This window comes from Acomys russatus, chromosome 3 (genome assembly GCF_903995435.1).
Source record: "Acomys russatus chromosome 3, mAcoRus1.1, whole genome shotgun sequence".
In the NCBI taxonomy this organism is placed as follows: Eukaryota; Metazoa; Chordata; class Mammalia; order Rodentia; family Muridae; genus Acomys; species Acomys russatus.
This window is the reverse complement of record NC_067139.1, coordinates 1,332,269-1,354,521: the sequence shown is the minus strand read 5'-3', so window position 1 is coordinate 1,354,521 and position 22,253 is coordinate 1,332,269. Positions and strand designations below refer to the sequence as shown.

Here is a 22,253-nt window from a genome sequence, read left to right as displayed (position 1 = left end):
ATTAATCACCTAGCCTCCATAAGCTCTATTAGCTGGAGGGCTGCAACACTTTTTGTGGTCAGAACCAGTATCCAATAGTTACCACTGTAGAAGGCCAGAGACCTGATAGGAGAAAGGCTAACAGTAAAATTGTGGGGTATTTTTTAGCAAGATCCTTTCTCAGGAGTATCTGGCCTTCCCTTCATTCAAGTGGAAATCTGGGTCTGCAAACTGGCTTGTGTCTAGAAATTGGTTCACACAACACTCATTAAAAAAATATATATATTTATTTATTCCCTTTACATCCTGGTCATAGCTCCATCGCTCCTCACCTCCCAGTACCATCCTCTCCCTATTACTCAGAAAAGGGGAGCCCCATGTCCAATCTAACCCATCTCATCAAGTTGCATCAGGAGTAGGTGCAATTCTCTTCCCTTGTGGCCTGGCAAAGGAGTCCCACCTGGGAGAAGTGATCAAAAAGCTGACAGCAGAGTCCATGTCAGAGAAAGCCCACACTCCCCTTACTAGAAGACCCATATGAAGCCTGAGCTGCCCATCCGCCACATCTTTATAGGGGGCCTAGTTCCAGTCCATGCATGGCTCTTGCTTGGGGGATGCTTCAATCTTAGCAAGCCCCTCTGGGCCCTAGTTAGTTGGCTCTGTTAGTTTTCTTGTGGAGCTTCTGTCTCCTCCAGGTCATTTTTCCCCCTTCACCCCACTTTTTCACAAGACTCTCTACACAGCACTGTGAGTCTCAGCATCTGTTTCAAACTGCTGCTGGGTGGAGGCCCTTAGAGAACAGCTCTGTTAGGCTCCTGTCTGCAAGCATAACAGAGAATCATTAATAGTGTCAAGGATTGCCTTTTCTCCATGGGATGGGTCATGTGTTGGGCCAGGCATTGGTTGGACATTCCCTCAATCTCTGTTCTATCTGCTCTGTCTTTATCCCTGCACTTCTTGTCCACAGGGTGAGTTTTGAGTCGAAGTTTTTGTGGATGGGTTGGTCTTCCCCTCTCTACTAGGAGACTTGTCTGGTTAGAGGGTATCTTCTTCAGTCTCCATGGCCCCTGCTACTAGGAGTCTCTGCTAGAGTCCCCTAATATCCTCCCAGGAACCTACTCTGACTTAGATACGCAGCTTGCCACAGAGTTGCTCCAGCTCACAGTTTCTCTTTTCTCTACAGGCCCTCTGTCCTCCTGGCCCCCACCTTCACCCCGCTTTCCCCAGGTCTGATCTCAACCCTCATATCTCTCTGTGTTCCTTCACATGCCCTGTTCCCCCTCTTCAACCATTACCTCTGTCTATTCTATTCCACTTCTGGGTGAGATTTAAGCATCCTCCCTTGGATCCTCCTTGTTACTTATATTATTTGGGTCTGTGTATTGTAGTATCCTATACATTTATCCTGTACTATATGGCTTAAATATACTTATAAGTGAGTGTATACCATGTGTGCCTTTCTGGGTTTGGGTTAGTTCACTCAGGATGATTGGTTCTAGTTCCATCCATTTGCCTGAAAATTTTATGATTTCTCTGTTTTTAATAGCTGAGCAGTATTTCATTGTGTAAATGTGCCACAGTTTCTTTATCATTTCTTTGGTTGAGGGACATCTAAATCATTTCCAGATTCTAGCTATTACCAATAAAGCTGCTATGAACATAGTTGAGCAAGTGTCCTTGTTGCATGGTGGAGCATCTTATGGCTATATAGCCAGGAGTGGTATAGCTAGGTCTTCTTGCTACTGTCCAATGTAGCCTTTCTTTCATTTGTTTGAGATTATTTTCTTTTTTTCTGCTTATACAGATCATACAAAAATATAGCAGACTTCTTATCTATCTCACTCCTGGAAAGACCATGATTTATTAACTATTACCAAAGCTGTACAAGCTGTACCAACCTAAAAATCATTTTTTTCATCCTGTCTATTATGGGTCAGGCCATTGTAGACATCGCTTTGCCTGCACTGCCCTTTAGGATAACTATGTTCACCTTGCCTTTGGCAATTCAGTGCTGCCACCTGGCCCTTGCTACTCCTTGGCCCAATTAAACACATTGCATTTAATTCTTCCAACCGAGAAGCAACGTCTCTGACCCTAAGGTCTGGCACAAGAAAAAGAGCAATGACAAAGCTCTTCAAATGTGCTGGTGCCGCTCTCACCATTTTGTGACTTACAGCATCAGTGAAGAATATGTCTTCCAGGCCCTCCCTTTGTGGAGGATTAGGCTTTACACAGCACACCACTCTCAGATTACAATTTCTCTGAGCTTTAAAATCCCTTCAACACTAACCCAAGGTATATTAGGTATGTCCAGTTCCTTTTTGTAGGCCATCTTATGACAAATGGTCCAGCAAACCAATCAAACAGACTTCTGACACTTAAAAAAAAACTGCAAGCATCCATATTAAACCTAGAATCTCTACTCAATCAAGTCAGCCTGGCTCAATCTTTCCCACTATTATCCTGCATCTTTAAAATCCATTCCAACACATACTTCCCAGGTTTCTGCTTGAAGGAATCAGCAAGCTCATTATGGGTATAGCACTTTTCATAGACCACACTTTCTTTCCTCAACTCCAGGAGCCTGCTTAGTCTTAACTCTGGTAATAGGCCTAGAGACAAGTATTGTTGAGCACTGAGGGACAGCAGAAAGAATTGCTCTTCCTGGGATCTTCTTCAGGGTGTCACTGTTGGTTCTATAGGCAATGAATAATTAATACCCTCATGCAAAAGTGAACAGGGAAATATTGCAGTGGGTGAGGCTGGCAATGCATTCTCTATAAAGGGTGGAGAAGCTGTTCTTCGGATAAGATAAACTCATTAGAATCCAAAGCTTCCAAGTCTTTAACCTCTTTAGGATCTTCCATAGATCTTCATCCCAAGTTTCAGGATCCCAATTCTTGCCAATCAGTGCCTTTACTTTAATCATGGATACTCTCCAAGGGTGGGACTTGAATGTTGTATGTCACCGTTGTTATGAGAGCTTGGGTTTGATTTTCAGTAACTTGAGCTTTATGGCTGCTGGAGAGAAGATTTTCTTCCAGGACACACTTAGAAAGCTTTAGTCTGTTTATGTGAGTCTGGAATCAGTTAGGTTTTTCACTGAATGCATACTTTCCCTTTGTCAGTTTATCCAGAGCATCTAAAACAACCACTCAACATCACCATTTTCCTTATTTTTCCACTTTAAATCCCTTGTTCCTCACAGTAGGCTCTTCAGATGTTTTAAAATTGAAAACAGATTCACATAATACATCCTGACCACACTTTTCCCGCTCTCCACTTCTCCCAGCTCCCCTACTTCTCCTCTCTCCAGATCCACGTCCCCCTCCATTTCCCTTCAGAAAAGAACAGTCCTCCAAGAGACAACAACCAAACATGACAAAAACAAGATATAACAAGACAGGCAAACCCTCGGATTGAGGCTGGACAAGGTAACCCAATAGGAGGAAAAGAGTCCCAAAATCAGGCAAAAGAGTTGGAGACACACCTGCTCCCACTGTTAGGAGTACCACAAAAACACCAAACTAACAGCCATTACATATACACAGAGGACCTGGTGCAAACCCATGCAGGACCTGTGCTTGCCTTTTCAGTCTCTGTGAGCCCATGGAGCTATGCTTAGTTGATTCAGTTGGGCTGGTGTCCCCCATCCTCTTTGACACCTTCAATCTTCGCCCCCCGACTTCTGTGGGGTTCCCTGAACTCCAAGGGGAGAAACCCAATGGAGACCTCCAATTTTGACTCTCTACATAGTATTTGGCTGTGGTACCCAAAAGACAACCTATTCTACCACAAGGACACTTGCTGAACTATGTTTAGTACCTTTATTCATAATATCCAGAAACTGGAAACAACCTAGATGTCTCTCAACTGAAGAATGGATAAAGAAAATGCTCCAATAATATAATGGAGTATTACTCAGCTTAAAAAAATAACATCATGAAATTTGTAGGCAAATGAATGCAACTAGAAAAAAAAATCCCAAGTAAGGTAGACCAGAAAGATAAATATGGTGTGTATTCACTTGTAGGTGGATATTAGCTGTTAAGTAGATGATAATCAAGGTTAGGTAAAAGGAAGGCTGTAGGGGAACACATGGCTCTCCCTGGGAAGGAGAAATGAACTTGGGTGGGTAGGGACTGGAGAGGGAGGAATCAGGTAGGGCAAGAAATGGAGGAAAAGAATATGAGGTGAAAGAACTGAAATTGGGGGACATTTGGGTGGCAGTGTGGAAACCTAATGCAGGGGTAATTTCATGGAATCTATAAGGACAACCCTAGTGAAGATTCCTAGTAATGGAGGTTAGGGAGTCTGAACTGACCATCTTTTGTACCCAGGCAAGGCTTTCAGTGGTAGGACTGGATTGCATCAGTTGAGTTGTTGGCTGAGGAGGTCCAGTTGGGGGATCCCTAAACAACAAAGGCTGACACTAAGACAGAAAGCCACTCTCTGAAAGCTGACAGTGGAGCCCCCCCCCCCCATAGAGGAGGACATCGATATAGCTCATTGAATGTAGAGAAATCAGCCTGGTACCTGCATGGAGCCTTCACTCCTACATTCTAGTCTCTTTAGCATGGAAAGGCACTCTACGGGCTACAGATACCAGGCCAGCCACAAAACCCTTGACCTACAATCTGTCCTCCTTTCAGATATTTCCAACTATGGGCTTTCGGTGTTCTCCATTCTACCAGGGAGTCTTCAATAACTGTAGGTATCTAAACATTGCCAACCTTGTTCCAGGTGCTTGAAAAGGTTCATGCTTGAAATTCTGTTTTTCTAGGATCACATCCAGTACCACAATCTGTATTAGAGTTCTCTAAGGAACAGAACAGGCTTCTAAGTTGTGATTTGGGTAGTCTAAAATAGCTGCCTCACTACAGAAAGGCCAATAACCTCATATTTATTGAATCCATTAGACTGGATGTCTCAGAAGACACTATCTGGTGCGTTAGTCTCAGGAAATTCCTGGAGAGCTGACAGTCATAAGTCTACATTGGAATCCTAAAAAAAAGTAGGTTCTAACACCAGTGAAGGAATACCTCAGCTTGCTAATGAGAGTGAGGGCAAGCAGACAAAAAGCAAAAGCTTCCCTTATTCTATGTCCCTTCATGTAGACTATCACCAGAATGCGTGGTTCGGATTTAAGGTGGGTCTTCCCAATTCAATGATTCAATCAAGAAAATCCCATATAGCCATTCCCAGATGCTTGGGTTTTGGTTGAATCCAGGTGTGCTCAGGTTGACAGCTAATATTAGTCACCATATCCAGATTAAGAGAGAGAGAAGGAGTTCTGGGGCTTTCTTTAGGTAAACTAGGGCACAGATGTGTCAAGGTGAAGAGATGAGCTCAAGTGTGCTAAGAATTTATCACTCACTGTTTATTCTCCCTTACTTGAGGTTGGACGCTAGATTCCAGAGGTTGGTACATGTATGACAGCCCAAGAATATACTTCTTGGCCCTTTCCATAAAAGCTGCTGCACTCATTAGACTACTGCCCAAATACCTCATCTCTTTGTATTTCCAATAATTACCCTTGGTCTTTCACTCCAGTTCTCCAGCTATCTTTGCCTTCACAAGCTTTCAGATTGTGATCTTGCCAGTCAAGAGTCCAGTCAAGAGTGTGAGTTTCTTTTTTTTCCCACTTGAAACTTCGCTGGATTTTGGTGGGCTTTAGCCAATGAATGGAATAGACAGAGTACTAGATTTCAGACCAGGCCTCCGAAACACCCCTTCTCTTTTTTATCCCCCCTCTATTCTTTGTTCCTATCCCTCTTCCTTAACCATTTCACAAGTCTTGTACAAGCAGGTCTGGCCTCTGTGAGTTCACACACGCAGCTGCCTTATGATGTCCAAAAGATACTGTTTCCTTGTGGTCAACTACCACTTCTGACTCTGACATTCTTTCAGTCCCTTCATTTTGATGATCAGTTTGCTGGCTGTGAACTCTGAGAGCTGCAATAATGACTAGCATAACACAACATGAGAGTAACAGTGAGCATTGTGGGAGTAACTGAAAACATTCTGATTGGATTCAAGTCCTGACAGGAAGGAAGAACTCAGACCCTGACATCATTATTGGGTCCAGAACCTATGGGTAAGCAGGTCTCAGGACCTAAAGAAGAACCTACTACTATTGTGTTGCTAAATAGAGTGTTAAACTGACTCCTAATGACTTATTAACCCATAGATGAAATTGTCTTTCAACTATCATCAGAGTATCTTACATTTGTAATAGAGGGTGATTAATACAGAGATCCACAGTTGGCCAAGTGCATAGAATAAGAGAATGGAATGTTCACCCCTAAATGGAATATACATAGCACACCCTTCCTTATATGTTTTTAATATCTAGCTTTTCTCAAAAACACCCTTAGCCTTTATTTAGCTGTGTTTCAGTTTTGTGAGGACTCTTTTTTGTGGGTGATACATTGTTGGTGAACATTCTTGGTTTATAATTGAGTGATAGTTTTGTGGGTTTTTTTTTTTTTTTACTTTTTATTAAATATTTTTATGAGAAAATGAAGACAAATTAGCCAGTTGACATCTGTCCTGGATGGTTTTGTGTGTCAACTTGACACAAGCTATAGTCATCAGAGAGCAAGGAGACTCAGTTGAGGAAATGCCTCCCTAACATCCAGCACTAGGCATTTTCTCAGCTAGTTATCAGTGGGGCCAAGCCCTTGGTGGTGGGCCATACCTGGGCTGGTGATCCTGGGCTCTGTAAGAAAGCAGACTGAGCAAGCCATAGGAGCAAGTTATTAAGCAGCACTCCTCTATGGCCTTTGCGTCAGTTCCTGCCTCCAGGTTTCAGCCCTGCTTGAGTTCTGCTCTGACTTCTTCAATAATGGATTATGATCTGGAAGTATGAGACAAATAAACCCTTTCCTCTCCAACTTGCTTTTTGGTCATAGAGTTTCATTAAGAGCAGTAGAAATCCTGACTGAGATAATATTCTAATCTGACACTACCATTATTAGCATATCTTAGTATTCTAAAATTATTGCAAAGTTAAAACATATTGTTTTGTGATATAGTAAAAGAAATTCTTATTTCACTTATCGGCATTAAAACCCTTTATGCTCTTCATATCCTTAATCAGTGCTCCTAAAAGCTGGAACGGACACTATTTGGCTCATCATGTATCTTAAATCTTTCCCACAAGTCTCATACCTGACCTTGTTTGTCTTTGTACCAGTTAGAGTGAATTCTTCACAACAATTGTATTTTACTCCTTCATATTATATTCTTTGTACAGTGTCTTTTGGATTTTTAATAAACTTCTCTTTGCAAATTCATATTTTCAGAGGTCTTTCTAGCTTCCCCAGCTAGTGTGGTTGTTCCTATCACACTGACAACACACCCTTAACAATATGGTAGTAATCATACCCTATTGTTCCTAAATTTAATATAAGCACAAATATTTAACAAGTTTACACTGCCTATCATGAGTTAGAAGCTAAATAATAAATTATTTTTTAATAATAAAATAAGCACATACACAGGAAGTAAGACAGCCAGTAATACAGAGAGGCAAGCATATAAAATTGAAAGGAATAAATAAAGGTTCCTCAGGTCACAGCAAATATAATTGCTTAGACTGACAATTCAGGAAATCACGACAAAAGTTTCCTAAGACTAAAAAAATGTATTAAGTCAAGCCCAAGATAAAAGACATTTGTTTTTAATCCAAACTGTCAATGAACAAACCTATCAATTCTGTTTTTGTTGTTTTTAATAAGGGTTATTTGTTTTTATTATTTGTCTATGACTAATGCCTGCATGTGTGCATGTGAACAACATCAGGGTGTGGTGTCCTCAAAGGACAGAAGGGTGTGTCATTCCCCTGAGGCATCGTGCCAAGGCTGGAGAAAGAACAGCTAATGATCAAAGTGTGGCCTAGAGCTGTAGAGCTGTGTCACCCTTTTCTTTTCACACACACACACACACACACACACACACACACCCACACACACACACACCCAAACCCCAAGGATACCGACTCCTGGCCACGCTCTCTTTGCTCCTTCTGCATTCTCACTGGCTCTGTTGCTTACCCATGTGACTTTGCTTCAGCCACTGGATCTGATTCTGGTGAGTATAATTTTTTTTGCTTTCTTTATTGTTTTCTCTTCTTTTCTTTCTTTCTCTACTATTCTTGCTTTCTTATCTTTTTTCTTTTTTGTTCTTTCTTTTTTGTTTTTTGTTTTTTCTTTTTTTTTTCTTTTTTGGATTTCAAGACAGGGTTTCTCTCTGTAGCCAGGGATATCCAAAAACTTGATCTGTAGAACGTGTTCATAGAGATCCTCCTGCCTTTGCTTCCCAAGTTCTGGATGAAAGATATGGGCCACCACCACCTGGGCAGAATATATACTTCTTATTTCATGGCAATGATTTAATTACTTCTATATCTGTATGTCATTATGTCCATGCTAAAATAATACAAATCCTAGGTACATTTTAATAGAAAGTGAAATTGAAAGGTTGGTGAGATAAGTCAGTGCTTGCCATCAAGCCTGGTGGTCTGAATTTGATCACTGCAATGCATACACATAAGGAGAGAACTCACTCTCCTAAGTTGTCCTCTGACCTCCACACGCATATTATGGCATATGAGGACCCACAATAAATAAATAAATGCAATTTTAAAAGATAAGGCAAAGTTCAAAATCAGAACCAATAGCTTTTATAGTATCACCAAAGAGGAGAAATTATTGGGTAAATTATTTTTTAAAATCTGTGCAGTATCTATGTAATATACACAAACTTCAACATCTTGCAAAATAAATAAGACAAATATGCTCAGAATTATACTACATTTTAATGGTCTTTAATAAAAAAAAATGGTGCTGGAATAATTTGACACATATAAACCAGCAAGTGAACAAAATTAAAACAAATCATGGCCTGTACCTAAAAACTAGGAAGTAACAATAATCAAAAAGAACAACAGGCCTAATTATAAATATAAACCTATAAACCATGCCAAGCTAAACTCTTATAACCTTGGTTTGTTAAAAAAAAGTTCTAAGATGCGATGGCAAAAACATGATCTGTGAAAGTTAGTGGACTCCATCAAGTGTAACATTCTCATGGAAGGAGCGACTAAAAGATTTTAAAGATAAGCCCCACACTAGGGGAACTATTCAGAAATTATATGTCTTACAAAGAGTTCGTATATAGGACAAACAATTCCTCAAAATAAAGTGTATAAAAGCAAACACATCATTGGAAATGGGAAGATGTCTTGAAAAGAAGCATCACTGAAAATGACAGTTGGAAAATAGACACAAAATTAGACAACACATCACAGTCATTGGGAACAGCAAGAGAGTGCTGCACACCTCTGACACAGGCAACACTTGGACTGAAATCTACGGGCCTCTCTGCTGTCTACAATCCCTCGCTCTTCATTCCTACTAATCTAACTCAACTAACTCAACTAACACTAAAATCTCCTCCCAGCTCCCCACCCTTCCTCTCCCCAATCCCAACCTGGATCTTGATCACATACAGCCTTTGTGTATTGTCAGCTTGACATTTTCCCTGTCCCATGTGCCATGCTTGCTTGTTTAATTAGAAGTTCTCATGCTCTCAACTCTAATATCTATCAAGTAAGAGACTGTATTCCTCAAGTTTTCTCCTGATAAATCATCACAGTTGAATTAAAAACCCACTGAATTAACAACTCCACAAAGAGAGACACACATGTTCTTTGCCAGCCTAGACTGGCCCTTGACCTAAAACCACTCTAAGACTTTCTAAGGAGCCCACTGTCAGTCATTATCCATGTGTGGGTTTTCCCCTCCTTCAAAATTAAAAATATCCATTCTATTATTGGGAAGGGACAGGCATGCAACTTGCTCTGTTGACTGAGGTTGGGCGGCCTTGCCTCTGAGCTATTGTCCTAACCCTTAAGTTAAGAGTCTAGGTCAGATGTTTTCTGTTTCTTGGCATCTTGGCTCACAGACTTCAATGTAGCAGGGAAACTTTTATTCAAAGTAAAGAAATAGTACAAATTGGAATATACTGTCAAGAGTGACAGTTGGCCACCTAAATGAGAATACTCAGGGCCATTTTTTTTTGTTTGGGTCTTCCTTTTCTGGAGTTAAAGAGAAGGAGAAATTTGTTGCTAAGGGTATTTTGGGTAGTTTTCCTTTGATTCACAGTCTTGAACACCATGAACAGCCCTTCCTATAATACGTTTTATTTTAGTCATATACACGAGTTATACATAAACCTAAGATGGTAAGCAGAAGATTCTCTCTAAAAGTTCTCTTAAAGCACACAGGTTGCCTTATTGTGCGTACAACTCCAAACCAAGATAGATTGGATCAGCCCCCTACCTTGTTATAAACAAAGTATGATTGAATAAAAATATCTGTCTTTGATGGTCATTAAAGAAAGGAGAAAAGCATTCCACTGTTTGATGTGAGGTGTGTATGCAGCTGGGTACAGCTGTGGTTTTTAGGTTGCTAGACACATTGCTCAGAGAGGTTTGTGTGCATAGGTGAAGTCAAGTAATTGCTAAGCCACTTCTTATGCTAGCCTGCCCCATAACATGTCTCCTTGTTGTTCGCAAGATTCCCAGATATGATTCATCCTAAAGAGAGAACTACACTCTCAGAAGTGTCAGAAGCTACACCATGAGTGCTGCTTCAACAGTTTTTCTTCTTCTTCTTCTTCTTCTTCTTCTTCTTCTTCTTCTTCTTCTTCTTCTTCTTCCTTTAGTTACATGGCATGTGCTTCTGACATCATGCTATCATACTGAAGGCTGCTTCCAAAGATGACCTCTGACCAGTCATGATTCTCTCAGCATTGCAGTTAAGTCACTAGAAGATGGGGCCTGCAGAAAGTGCTTTACACAAATTCGGTTATTTATTCTATCTGTTAAGCTGTCATGCCTATGAATCACAAGAATGATCAATATGGAAAATTATCCCTAAAGGTGCAAAACTAGCATTTACATCTTGGTGGTAACTAGCTGCTGTCTAATTGGACTTAGGGCCTGGTCAACAGGAGGGAAATCATAGCCAACCTCCCATGGCTAGTGAGGTCATAGGTCTTAGAGGAAGACTTCCTTCCTAAACTGGTATAATTCTTATGTACATTCTAAATATCTGCTCTTATATGCACAGACAAGTATAGCTCTCACCAGGTATCAAAAGAGATTCTTTTCTAGAATCCATTCTAGAAGTCATACCTAGTCAAAACACACAGAGCATCTTGTCCATGGGTTGCCCAGCCTCAGCTGATGTATCTGCAACACAAGCTCTGCATCTAAGGCTCAGGAAACCTCAAGGAAGATGGTGCAGAAAGATGTACCAGGAGGACCAAGAAGTCTGCGGCAAGGTTGTGTCTTCTAGACATGACCAGGATGCTACACACATGAAATCTCAACAATGTGGCTGCTTAAATAAGACATGAAAAATGACAGCACCAGTTGACAAGCTAACATAAGTGGAGAACAGTGTGCAGGCCTAGATAAGAGCTACAGGCAATTAAAAACTACTGAAAAGAGGGAGAATTAGTCCTCTCCAGGGATGAGTATTCAGTCTCAAGTGGTCAACCCTAAAAAGTACACACACACACACACACACACACACACACACACACACACGGCATTAAACAGACTTAGTAAGTCACTGAGTGAGTGTGTGTGTGTGTGTGTGTGTGTGTGTGTGTGTGTAATAAAGAAATTTAAAGGATATGGAGGGAGTGTGAATGAAAGGGGTTGGAGGGAAGAGGGCTGAATATAATATTTTAACTACAAAAATCCTAAAGTTACAAGAGGTGTGAAAATATGGTACCATTTGCCTTTGGTAGAAGAAGGAATAGAAAAGAAGAAAGGATCTAGAGAAAAATAAAGCCTTCTTCAGGATTGTTGTGCCAACCACACCCTGAGAAATGTGACTTGTCAGGTCATCCTCATGACACAACAGAAGGAAACTCTCTTTGAGTCAAACTGACACTGCAACACTGAAAATAAGATTAAGAACTTAGCCACTAGCTGAGGTGAGTAAGTAGTCTTTGTGGCAGTTTGTTGGGATTGTGCGTACTTAGAAACCTTCAATACTATTTTATACAGCAGACTTTTGTTGTTTTACTTATATCTCTTTCAAATCTCTGCTTGCTGTTATAGTTTGGCTGACTCTGGTCTTTATTGTTGCAGCTCAACTCTTGGAGTTTTTTTTCTTCATACATAAGTTTCATATCAATTCATGTGTAAAAACCTGGTGAAATGTGTGCTCAGGGTTCTGTGTGGCTTCTTAGACACAGCTTTGAAAACAGCCAGCCTTGAATTTGTCTGGTGGAAAGACAGACTCTTGTCAGGCAAAGGGAGGTGCCTATTAGGAAAGGTGTTGCCACTGGAGTGATGAGGGAGGGGGAGGGAGGCGCTCCCAAGGGAAGAAGAGGATGGTGGTAAGGGCAGTTTCACTTGGACCAGGTTTCCTCTTCTGGAAAGTTCCTACCTCGAGCGTGAATCGATGACAAAAGGTGGGTCAATGAAAAGAGTATCACTGAGAAGCCGCCCACCTTGTCCTTATAAGTAGGTTGGAGATGTGTGTAATCAGGTCTTCAATAAAAGATTCTAGGTCTACAACTATTGCCAGGGAAAGGGGAGAAACACCAGATTGCTTCTAAGGATGTGAAGAATGGCTTTCCTAGGGGATGCTGGGGGGGAAAAGGGGGAAGAAACGAATAAGCATGTGAAGAGCACAGAATCATTGATTATGGTTAATGTACTCAGAACCTTTGCACTTCATGTGAACATTTGCAAGCCCAAATTGGACCAAAGCACTCATGGCAATCAGTGACCACTTTCTTTTGCATCTTGGTTGGCTGGTCAAAGAACGGTTTGAATTTTTCCTACTTCCAGTTTTACTATTTTGACAATCTGCACAGTTTAATACCAAACCTGTTTGGAAAGCTAAGCTGGACAACAATAGATACCTGGGGCGATCTTCAACCTTTCTATGTGTGTAGCAGTATTGTTTTGGGTACTTGCTGTGAAAATACTGGAGGATGCTCTGAAATGTGTCTATGAGATGGATAAGAAAGGTGCTTAAAATTGAGGTAAGAACACCTGACACAGTGTTCCTACCTAGACGGTTTGTCCTTTCTGAACACACCATTTGCATATACACAAAGGGACTGATGAGCTGTGGCTGGTGCAGGATAAGCCCGGTATGCATGCTGGGTGTTCGAAGGATGGGGCCAGTGGTAACAAGAATCAATATATATATTTACTATGGGGGTGAGGAGGAGGGTGTGGGTGCGTGAGGCTGCAGGGCGGAGCAGAACTACAGGGAGCAAGCCTGGCTCCTGGTTGGTTCTCAAGTCTGGTTCCCACAGAGGAGCAGGCAGGAGGGAGGGGATGCGGGAGGGAGGATAAAGCATAAAGTGTGCTGCGTTGCCACGCACCGGGAGCTCTTGCTTGAGCCGCAACACCACGCGCCTCTGACCCAGAAGGCCCCCTCCTGGCTCGCACAGGTTCACCAGCCGAGAGCTGCTCCAGTCGTGGCGGTGGCTCTGACAGCAACTGGCTCAAGATACCGGGCGGCCAGAGCAAGGCAAAAGACGCTGATCGACCAGGGCTCGCAAACCAGGTCCTCAATGCCTGGCACCTATGCAAGCCACGTGCGACCCCCGGTTCTAACCTGCATGCCGACCAGAGCATGATCTGTGCCCAGTCGGAGGCTGCCAAGGTAAGCAGACGCCACGCTCAGATCACCGGCTACCCCTCCCTTTCTGGGGCGGCTTCCTCATCCCTGTGAAGCCCCTGCAGCGCCCTCCCTCCCAAGAGCCGGGATCCACCCTTCTACCCACCCTCTCTATTCTCCCGCGAGGTTCAATTGTTGGCTTGCAGCGGGTCGCCGCCTAGGCCGGCTGGCAGCCCAAAGCTTGGGTACAGCAGGCTGACCGGGCCCTCCTGAGGGCCCCGGAGAGAAACAAAGAAGCCCCCAAATGGGTTCGCAGCGCCTCCTCCGCCCCTGGGCGCCCTCCCAGTGGCTAGGAGATGCCAGGGGAGGGGGCGGAGAGACCTACGTAATCCCCCTTCCCAGCCCACACCCACTCCTTGTGAACCAAGGCTTTCAGACAATTGTATCCCATGGTCTCGCTCGACTCTCTATGTGCTCACTCAAGGGCTCCTGCAGCCGGTGGCCAGGTGCAGTGCAGTCCCTGGGTGGTGACTGGCTGGGAAGATGTTCGGTGTGGGTGTTCCCCAGGCGACTCCCTATCGCTGGCTGGCTGTGCCTCTCCGCTGGGCCTCCACCTGAGTTTCAGCGGGAGCAGCTGGTCATTTCACCCACCCTACTGCTACCTGCACATAGCCTGGAAGACGGGTGGGGGAGGGAGGCGTAGGGGTAGGCAAGGGGTCTCCGGGAAAACCGCATCCGGCCCATTTTTGGCTGGAAATCCGACACATTCTCCATACTTTACCAAGCCATGACAATGCAGCAAAATCCTAGAGCTCAAAGTGGCCCTCCATCTTCCACTCCAGGGCTTCCTGACAGCCCTGCAGCCTCGATTCCCCAGTCACTGGACTAATTTTGGGAGTGGATGTGTGGTCTGTTCATCTTGTGCACAGAGACTGGGCAGGGTAACTTCTTTGCCAAATTCAGCGCATGGGGGTTGGGGGGAGCTGGCAGGGACACAGGCTGCAGAGATTCCCCAGCTTGCTGTGGTTCCGGGCACAGCTAGCCTCAGTCTGCATTGAGCTGACGGCAGATAGCATGCGGGATTTTCCTAGCTACCGAAGATATTTTTTGACGTTGCTGTAGTTTCGGGCTTACTTCTGGGATCTGCAGTGGTGCGAGTCTCCCTTGTTTTCCTTCTTTCTTTGAAAAGAGAACTATGCTGCGTTCAGCAGAAGTGGATACAGGAAGAACAGCATAGTTCCAAAAAGGGGTGGCTTCTCTTTTCCTGGAATTTAAAAGGCGGTTTAGGAGGGTAGGTGCCCTACCTGAAAGGCCACCCTTAAAAGACCCCAGCGGTGTTGTGTTCCGAGGCTTCTGAAAGCAGGTGGCCAGATCTGCATTTCTCAACACTGGGACTCTCCGGCTCTGGCTATTACGGTAATTCACTCTAGCTTGGGGATTCATTTTGAAAATGTGTTTTCCACTAAGAAGGGATTACAATCTACATGCCTACCCTAATATGAATGTGTGTATGTGTTTGTAGAGACATAGGTTGTAGCAGAATTCTGTTGCCTGATTCCTTTACTTCCTCCTCTGGAATGTGGCACTGGCAAAATGAAGAACTATTTTAATTCCTAGACCAACAGGCAAATTGGGGTCTGGAGTATTTCTTTTAATAAAACATGTTCTGACAGATCCACACTAGGATTCCAGTCTTTGCAGAATGACATCTCTTTTTGTGGAGGATAAATTTTCATTAAGACACTTGCCTGAGTCTATTCAGATGGTGACATTATTGACGTGGTCCAGGAGGCCACATCCCGAGCCGGAACAGCTCACCATACAGAAGCATCACGCAGAAAGACTGCAGCTGCTGTTATTTGTAGATACGGCATCATTCGACTCATTCCTTCACACGCTGGCTTTAAAGATTAGCCTACCGAAGTGTGCCTTCCCCCCCCCCCGAAGATATGACTACTAATGAAGAAATAGTTAAAGGACGGTTGAAATCATGCTTAGTTTCATTCCTCAAGTGTAAAATGAGTTGGCCCAGTAAAGTCTACGGTCTCCTCTAGTTCCAGCACTCTCTGATCAAAAAAGTTAGCCAGTTTAGGAAAGACAAGTAATTACAGGCCAAATAATAGAAGCAAACCATGGGTTTATTACAGACCTTATTATTTTTCCCTAAATTTTCTAGCTTCAGGATCTGCACTTCTCCCATAAATGAAATTAACTGATGACTTAAAACAGATCCATCTTAGTCCACTAGAGAAAGAGACTTCACAGGAGAGGGAGGCCGAGGAGCAGCGATGAATGTGGAGTACCCTGTGTAACAGGTCCTCTTTAAGATTTAATCGGTCATTACAGCCTCTTGTTTAATAACTGAGAATTAACTTTTCTGTTTGCTCCTCTCTAATGAAAGAGTGTAGACAGGTATTTTTGTCCCGTGCAGTAACCAGCAATAGCATCTGGTTGACTTTCTCTGTTAGGGTTTGGTATTGCTCACAACACATTCCACCGTGTGCTGCTGTTAGGATGAATGGGGCAACAGTGGGTCCAACACAGGCAGAGACAAAGTGTTTTCTTTACCTTGGTAATTATTAGAAGTTAGACACGGCGAGCCATCTAATCACTGACTCTAGCTCAGCTGCACAGAACACCACATTTGAGCACTAATTTCCCTAAAAGTTACAACCGAAATAATATCCTGGGATAGCAGAACCTGCCAGGCATAGTTCACTGTTTCCCTACGGCCAGTTCATCCACAAGGCTAAGTTGGTCCTGACTATACTGCGGTTTTGTGAGTTTGGAATGTGCTACATCCTCCTGTTTAGATGTCAGTCTGAAAGCTCAGACCAAGAGCTGTCAGACTCACCTCACATGTCTGCAGCACCCAGCCCTTTGGCTGGTGCACGGTGTGCAGTGGGAAATGTTTATGGAATGGATTTCAGGTCAGGGAAGTGTTCTGTAATTGTCTAGGCAGGAGGTAGGTGGGTATTTTCTGCTTCATGAGTCAGTTGGAAGAATCAGAGAGGTTACATAAGATGGTTAATGGAAATGGTAAGCAAGAACTGAAATCCAGGCCTTCCAGCAGATGCTTCTGAAGGAGGCTTTACTCCTTTCAAGAAAACAAACACAACCATGTGGAAAGGGCATTAAAATGAAGAGGGACTGGGTTATTTAGGATTGGGTTTTTTGTTTTGTTTTTGGTCCATTTTGTCTACTTGAATAATCTGTATTTGTCTGTTTTGACAAAATTTATCTGGTCAGCCACTGGTTTGTTCTGTCTTAGCTTTGAAGGAAAATTGTTTGGCCCAAATACTCTGTCCTCTAACTTGTACTTAAACAGAAGACCAAGGCACTGCTGTCTCTTCCTCAAGTCTAAGTTCTACTGTCTGGAGCTGGCAAGGATGACAGACATGTCTAGGAAATGACTCATATTTGTGCAAGTCACATTTGAGCACCATACACTGTATTTCTGAAATGACCCAGCAGTTAGAGTCAAGCATATTTCCTGAGCCAGCTTACTTTGATGGAGTCTTCATGTAGGCAGATTCTGGGACAGACAGGTATGGCCTACAGCTATTGAGACTTCAGGGCAAATCACCTTAGGAAGCTCAGTGCCCTATACTTTTCCTGCACTGCAGCTCTGAGTAGCTTCTTTCACGTCACTTGCCGTCTGTGATTTGCTTTCTTCTTTAAACATAGGAAGTTTAGCCAGACAATGCTACAGGTCACTTTGTGACCACAATTCTGTTTGTTTGAGTTTGTTTATTCAATTGAGCAAATTAGAGGGTGAAAAATAGTTATTTGATAATCAATTAACATTTTAAATTATGTGCATTGTATGCCGTGTGCAGAGAAACTTCAGGCCACTGATTAGCACATGCAGGCTTCCTCATAGCCTTGTTGAGCCTTTTGCTAACTCTGTTCTCTAAAGAAACAGGACGTCTTTCCTTGTCTTTGAAACTAACATATTCCCTGAAAGAAAGGAGAGTCTTGGCATTTTGTGTTCCTAGAGCACAGCATTGAAAGGATGTACAATTTCAGTGATGTCTAGAATTTGAGGATTTGATAGTCAGAGCTTTGTTTCATCACCATGAGGGTGTTTTCTGAGTGATCTGTAGTCAAATGTGTTCCTGAAATTCATCCAAGACTTTCCTTTTTTCCCTTTCTCGATTTTTCCACTGTGCCCCTCATATTCTACTCCAACCTAATCTCCTGAAACAAATGCCTCCCCCAGTTTTGAAACACACATTAAGGTAACACTACCATCCATCCTGTGGGCGACACCAAGGGAGATGTCAGAGTCCTATGACTTCCACTTGCCTTAGCCGCCACTTCTGCTTTCTGAAGTTTACTTGTACCATTCCTTTCCCAAAAAGGCAACTGTACAGCGAAGAAACAGTGGAGTCTTGGGGGCTGGGGTGCAATGCAGCAGAAGGTAGTCTGCTCTGAGGTGCACAGACAGCAGGAGTCCTCAAGGACTTTGTAATAGCTCTGTGTTTTTACAGATTTTCAACTCCACCTGAAATGTAAGTCCCAGACATTTGTGCCGTTAAAGTCTCTTTAGATATTTAGGAAACAGAAGAGCATACTGATGATTTTGTATAGCCTGTTCAATAATGCGCATCCGCGCAGTTATTAGTTCATAGCTATTCTGTTCAATGGTTTGGGCACTGGTGAAGAAAATGACAAGTGTAAGATGGTGAAAATGCCACAGTTACTGATGACATACTGTAATGACTACTATAGACTTCCGGGTCACCGAATTTCTATGGCAACAAAACATGTGCAATGTGAGCACTGTGTGTCAAGAGTTAATACTTTTCTTGAGGTTATTACCATGAAGTTGAATGCACAAAGGACAGAAAAAAAATATAGTGTTGCAGATGGCTCTGCTGGTGTTATCTATTTTCATGGGATATATTTGGATGAATACAGTGATGAAACTAAGCCTGCGTCGAGGGGAGGAGGGGCGAGCTGGAGGAGGACACACCATCTGCGCCCATGATGAGGAACACTATCGTGGAGACTTCACTTGGGGTCTCTTTTATGTATTTAGTCGAACAGATTTTTCATTTCACACTTTCTAGATATATTTGTATTGCACAGATGTCAGGGAAGTATCATGTGTGTGAAAGGGTTGTTGGGGGGGGAGATCAAAATTTACTTCTATGACCAAGGATTACAGTTCAATGACTTTGTCCTCAAATCAATACCTGTTTAAGTTGCAGGAACATTGTCTCCTTTTTCTTTGGGGTTTAAACCAGAGAAGTACATTATTAAAAGGCAGAGATTCGGGCTAAGAAGTAAAAACTATGGAGACGTAGAAGACCACCCTTTGGGTGGATGAAACCTGCCAGCAGTTCATCGTCTGTCTCCCACTGAGGCCTGCTGAAGTGACTACGGATGCTGATGCTGAGGGATGCGATAGCTTGCTTATAGTGCTTGCCTAGGATGTATGAGGCCCTAGGTTCCATCTCATCACTGCATAGACCAGGCACGGTGGCACAAAAGCACGTAACCTTAGTGCTTGGAGGTGGGAGGCAGACACTGGCGGAACAAAAGTCAGTCGTGGTTGCATAGGGAGTTCCAGGCCATTTTGGGGTACATGAGACCCTGTCTCAAAATGGAAAAGGGAAACAAAACAAGAAAACGTCACAGGTTGTGACCAGTGTGTTGTTCTTTGCTATACCCAGATTTCCTTTCACCCTTGTGAGCGGGAATTTCGGGAAAGAACTTGTATCTGCAAAGACTGATCAGTGCTTCGGTGCCATGGAGAGGTTGAAATGTCTCAGGCCCAGGGCCTAATTCAGATTTACCTTGGGAACTCTTTGGCCCCCCCTTAAAAGCTGTTCCTAGCCTACCTCTGTGTTGTATCTGCCATCCTGCGCCTAATATATAAATCCAGAATTAATATGCAGTTGACTGACAGATGAAAACCTCTTGGGATGCACCAACTTAACAAAGCCCCATTTTTCATCATTCAGAGGCCTAAGAACATTGTCAGCATCTGAGGCCTAGAGATGACAGAGATTCTCCCCCCTTTGGCTGTACCCTGCCTCTCTGACGTTTCCAACAATGTATTTGGGGAAAAAAAGTCTTGATTTCCTGACAGCATAAAAACTTCATGAAACTATGTCCATGTTGGCAAAGGAATTGGGGTTACCCAAATCTGTGTCCCTTGGCTATGCTCACTCATATTTGGCTTTAAATTAAGCTCTTGCGCCCTGTAAGGTGAGAGCTGTGTGTTGTATAGACAGCCGCTGTACCCAGTGTGCAGCTCTGAGGGACCTATCCGCTTCTCAGAGCAGAAGTCACCTGGATCGAAGCATGGCACCGCCCAGGACCGGTCAGTGCAGGCCACCCAGCTCTTGCCTCCAGTAGCTTGTTGGTGAGCACTTGGGGGCGGGGGTCTCTCTCCTCCCTCCCTTGGATTGGCTGATGGTCCATTTGTTTATTCTGAGCTGGTTGCTTAAGGATCCTACGTGATAGAGCCCTTCTTGGTTTTGATTTCCTTTCAACATTTAAGGTGTCTCGTTTGTTTGCTTGCTTGGGAAGCGTTTTGGTCTACACATTTGGTACTTTTTGCTTGCTTGCTTTCAGGCTTCCAAAGACATTCTGGATTCCGACTGGCTTGTTTTCAACTGCTGTTTCATTTTAGACCTTTGAAGACAGTTTGGCTTCTGGTTTGTTCTGGTGCGCTTTGCCTTTGGAGTGATTTATTACATTTTCCCGTTGTCTCTTGATACTCTTCAAATACTTAATTTTGCCCCGTTTCCTATGACTTCTTCTGCTTACGTCACACTTCAGCTTAGGAAACTGATGAGTTCCTGATCATAAAGAAACAAAAGATAAGAGGCATTGTTCCTTCCAACCCATCAGAGTTGTCTGTTCAAGGTCCTCAGGGAAACCCAACAACCCCCTTCATCCGGATCATTACTAGCCTGGAAACACACAAGGCTTGATAACCCAGTGTCTTTGAACACACCGACGTTTTTATAAATGTGTAGGACAAGCCCAAGACACAGTGGAGGAGGATGGAGAGTGAAAATGAGGAGGAAGTCATTGGTCAAAGCAGCAGGATCCAGTTCTGATCCAGGACACAAACCTCAGCTCCCACTGAGAGGCACGCAAGTTTTATTTTCAGGAAAGAGGGGGAAAGGTGGGCAGGGGTAAGATTTCCAGAAAGGAGGAAGTGTTTAGCGATAAACTACCATCTGGTACCTCATGCAGCTTTATGTGTGACAATTACAAACTTTTAACTCATAAGTGTCTGGGGGAAATGGGAGGCTTATCCAGAGATAATGTGTCTTTAGTTGTTTTCCAGCCTATGTCCTCTGTAAAGATGGGCGCTTGGACAAGAGAGCTCTGCTCTTCCTTTTCCTGTAATGTTCTGAAGAAGAGGCTGGTTATTATAATTCTTAAGGTCAAAATAGATAAATAGATAAAACTAGGTATGTTTTTATGAGAAGGAAAAAAACATTTATTGCATGACTTTAAATGCACGTACATATATATTTACAAATATGAGTATTTTGGTAATATATTAAAAGGCCTGAGGAATATACACTATGTCATAAACTTGAGTACTCAGAACCTCTTAAACCCTTATAAAACAATATCTTAGAGTCTATCAATTATTTCGTAAAACCCAAAAGCATTTGCTATTAATATAAAACAATAATCATTAGAGTCAGAAGATAAATATTTCATTAAAATGTAAAATTTAAAGTGATATACATAGATTTTGATAAGGTTTCGCTTCCAAAAGAGGTTCTGAATGTGCCAATTAAAATTTTATTTCACCATTGAATAATAGTCTTGGGTAACATAAAAAAAATCATATTGTTTCTTTTCCAACTTTTCTTTATTTTAGTTTTATTATATTTTTCAATTTTATGTGCATTGGTGTTTTGCCTACATATACTTCCTGTGAGAGTGTCAGATCTTGGAGTTGCAGGCAGTTATGGGAATTGAACATGCATCCTCTGGAAGAGCAGTCGATGCTCTTAACCACTGAGCCATCTCTCCAGCCCCTTCCAACTTTTCTTAATATTAAAATGTTAAATGTGAGGTTCTTATTAAGGCTAGACTGCACATAAAATAATCGATAGATATGTTTACTAAAGATCTTTGTATTACACTAACTCTTCACAATGAGGTTTATGGAAAATATAAACAGTCCTCCCAATTAATATTAAAATATTGAGTTTTTAAATTTTTCTGTATGTATCATTGATTATATATGTCTACAATGTCTACATATATTTGTTTTATATTATTAACTTAGTGCTATATTGGCTTGTAAGTAAGTGCTCATATAAGCAAAATTATCAATTTGGCTCAGTTTCTCTTGGCTCGTTGTAAAATAAAAATTTAAGGGAAAAAGTTCCAACTTATACTGCCCCAGCACCCTAAGGGTGACCATCCACCCAGTATTCCAACTATTGGATACAGTTATGAACCTTGCCTTAGTTCTGATTCTATAACATGGTCTGTATTACTTGGGAATATAATGAATTTTACAAGAGGATTGTTTCTGCTCCACAGTGCAGTTTTTCTATTGGGTAATTTGAGATGCTACACTCTTTGTTCCAGAGACTGAAGGTTGGCTTATCTCTGTGC

The 22,253-nt window shown here is 42.6% G+C and overlaps 1 protein-coding gene across 1 annotated transcript in view; it reads left to right on the top strand.

Annotated features, from left to right (window-relative positions):
- Window positions 1-13,388: 13,388 nt before the first annotated feature.
- Window positions 13,389-22,253, top strand: part of Hecw1 (HECT, C2 and WW domain containing E3 ubiquitin protein ligase 1) — a 335,971-nt gene continuing 327,106 nt past the window's right edge. Inside the window, exon 1 of the mRNA XM_051167947.1 lies at window positions 13,389-13,688. Within this exon, the coding sequence (XP_051023904.1) occupies window positions 13,659-13,688 (30 nt within the window). The 5' untranslated portion in view covers window positions 13,389-13,658. The remainder of the gene's footprint in view (window positions 13,689-22,253) is intronic.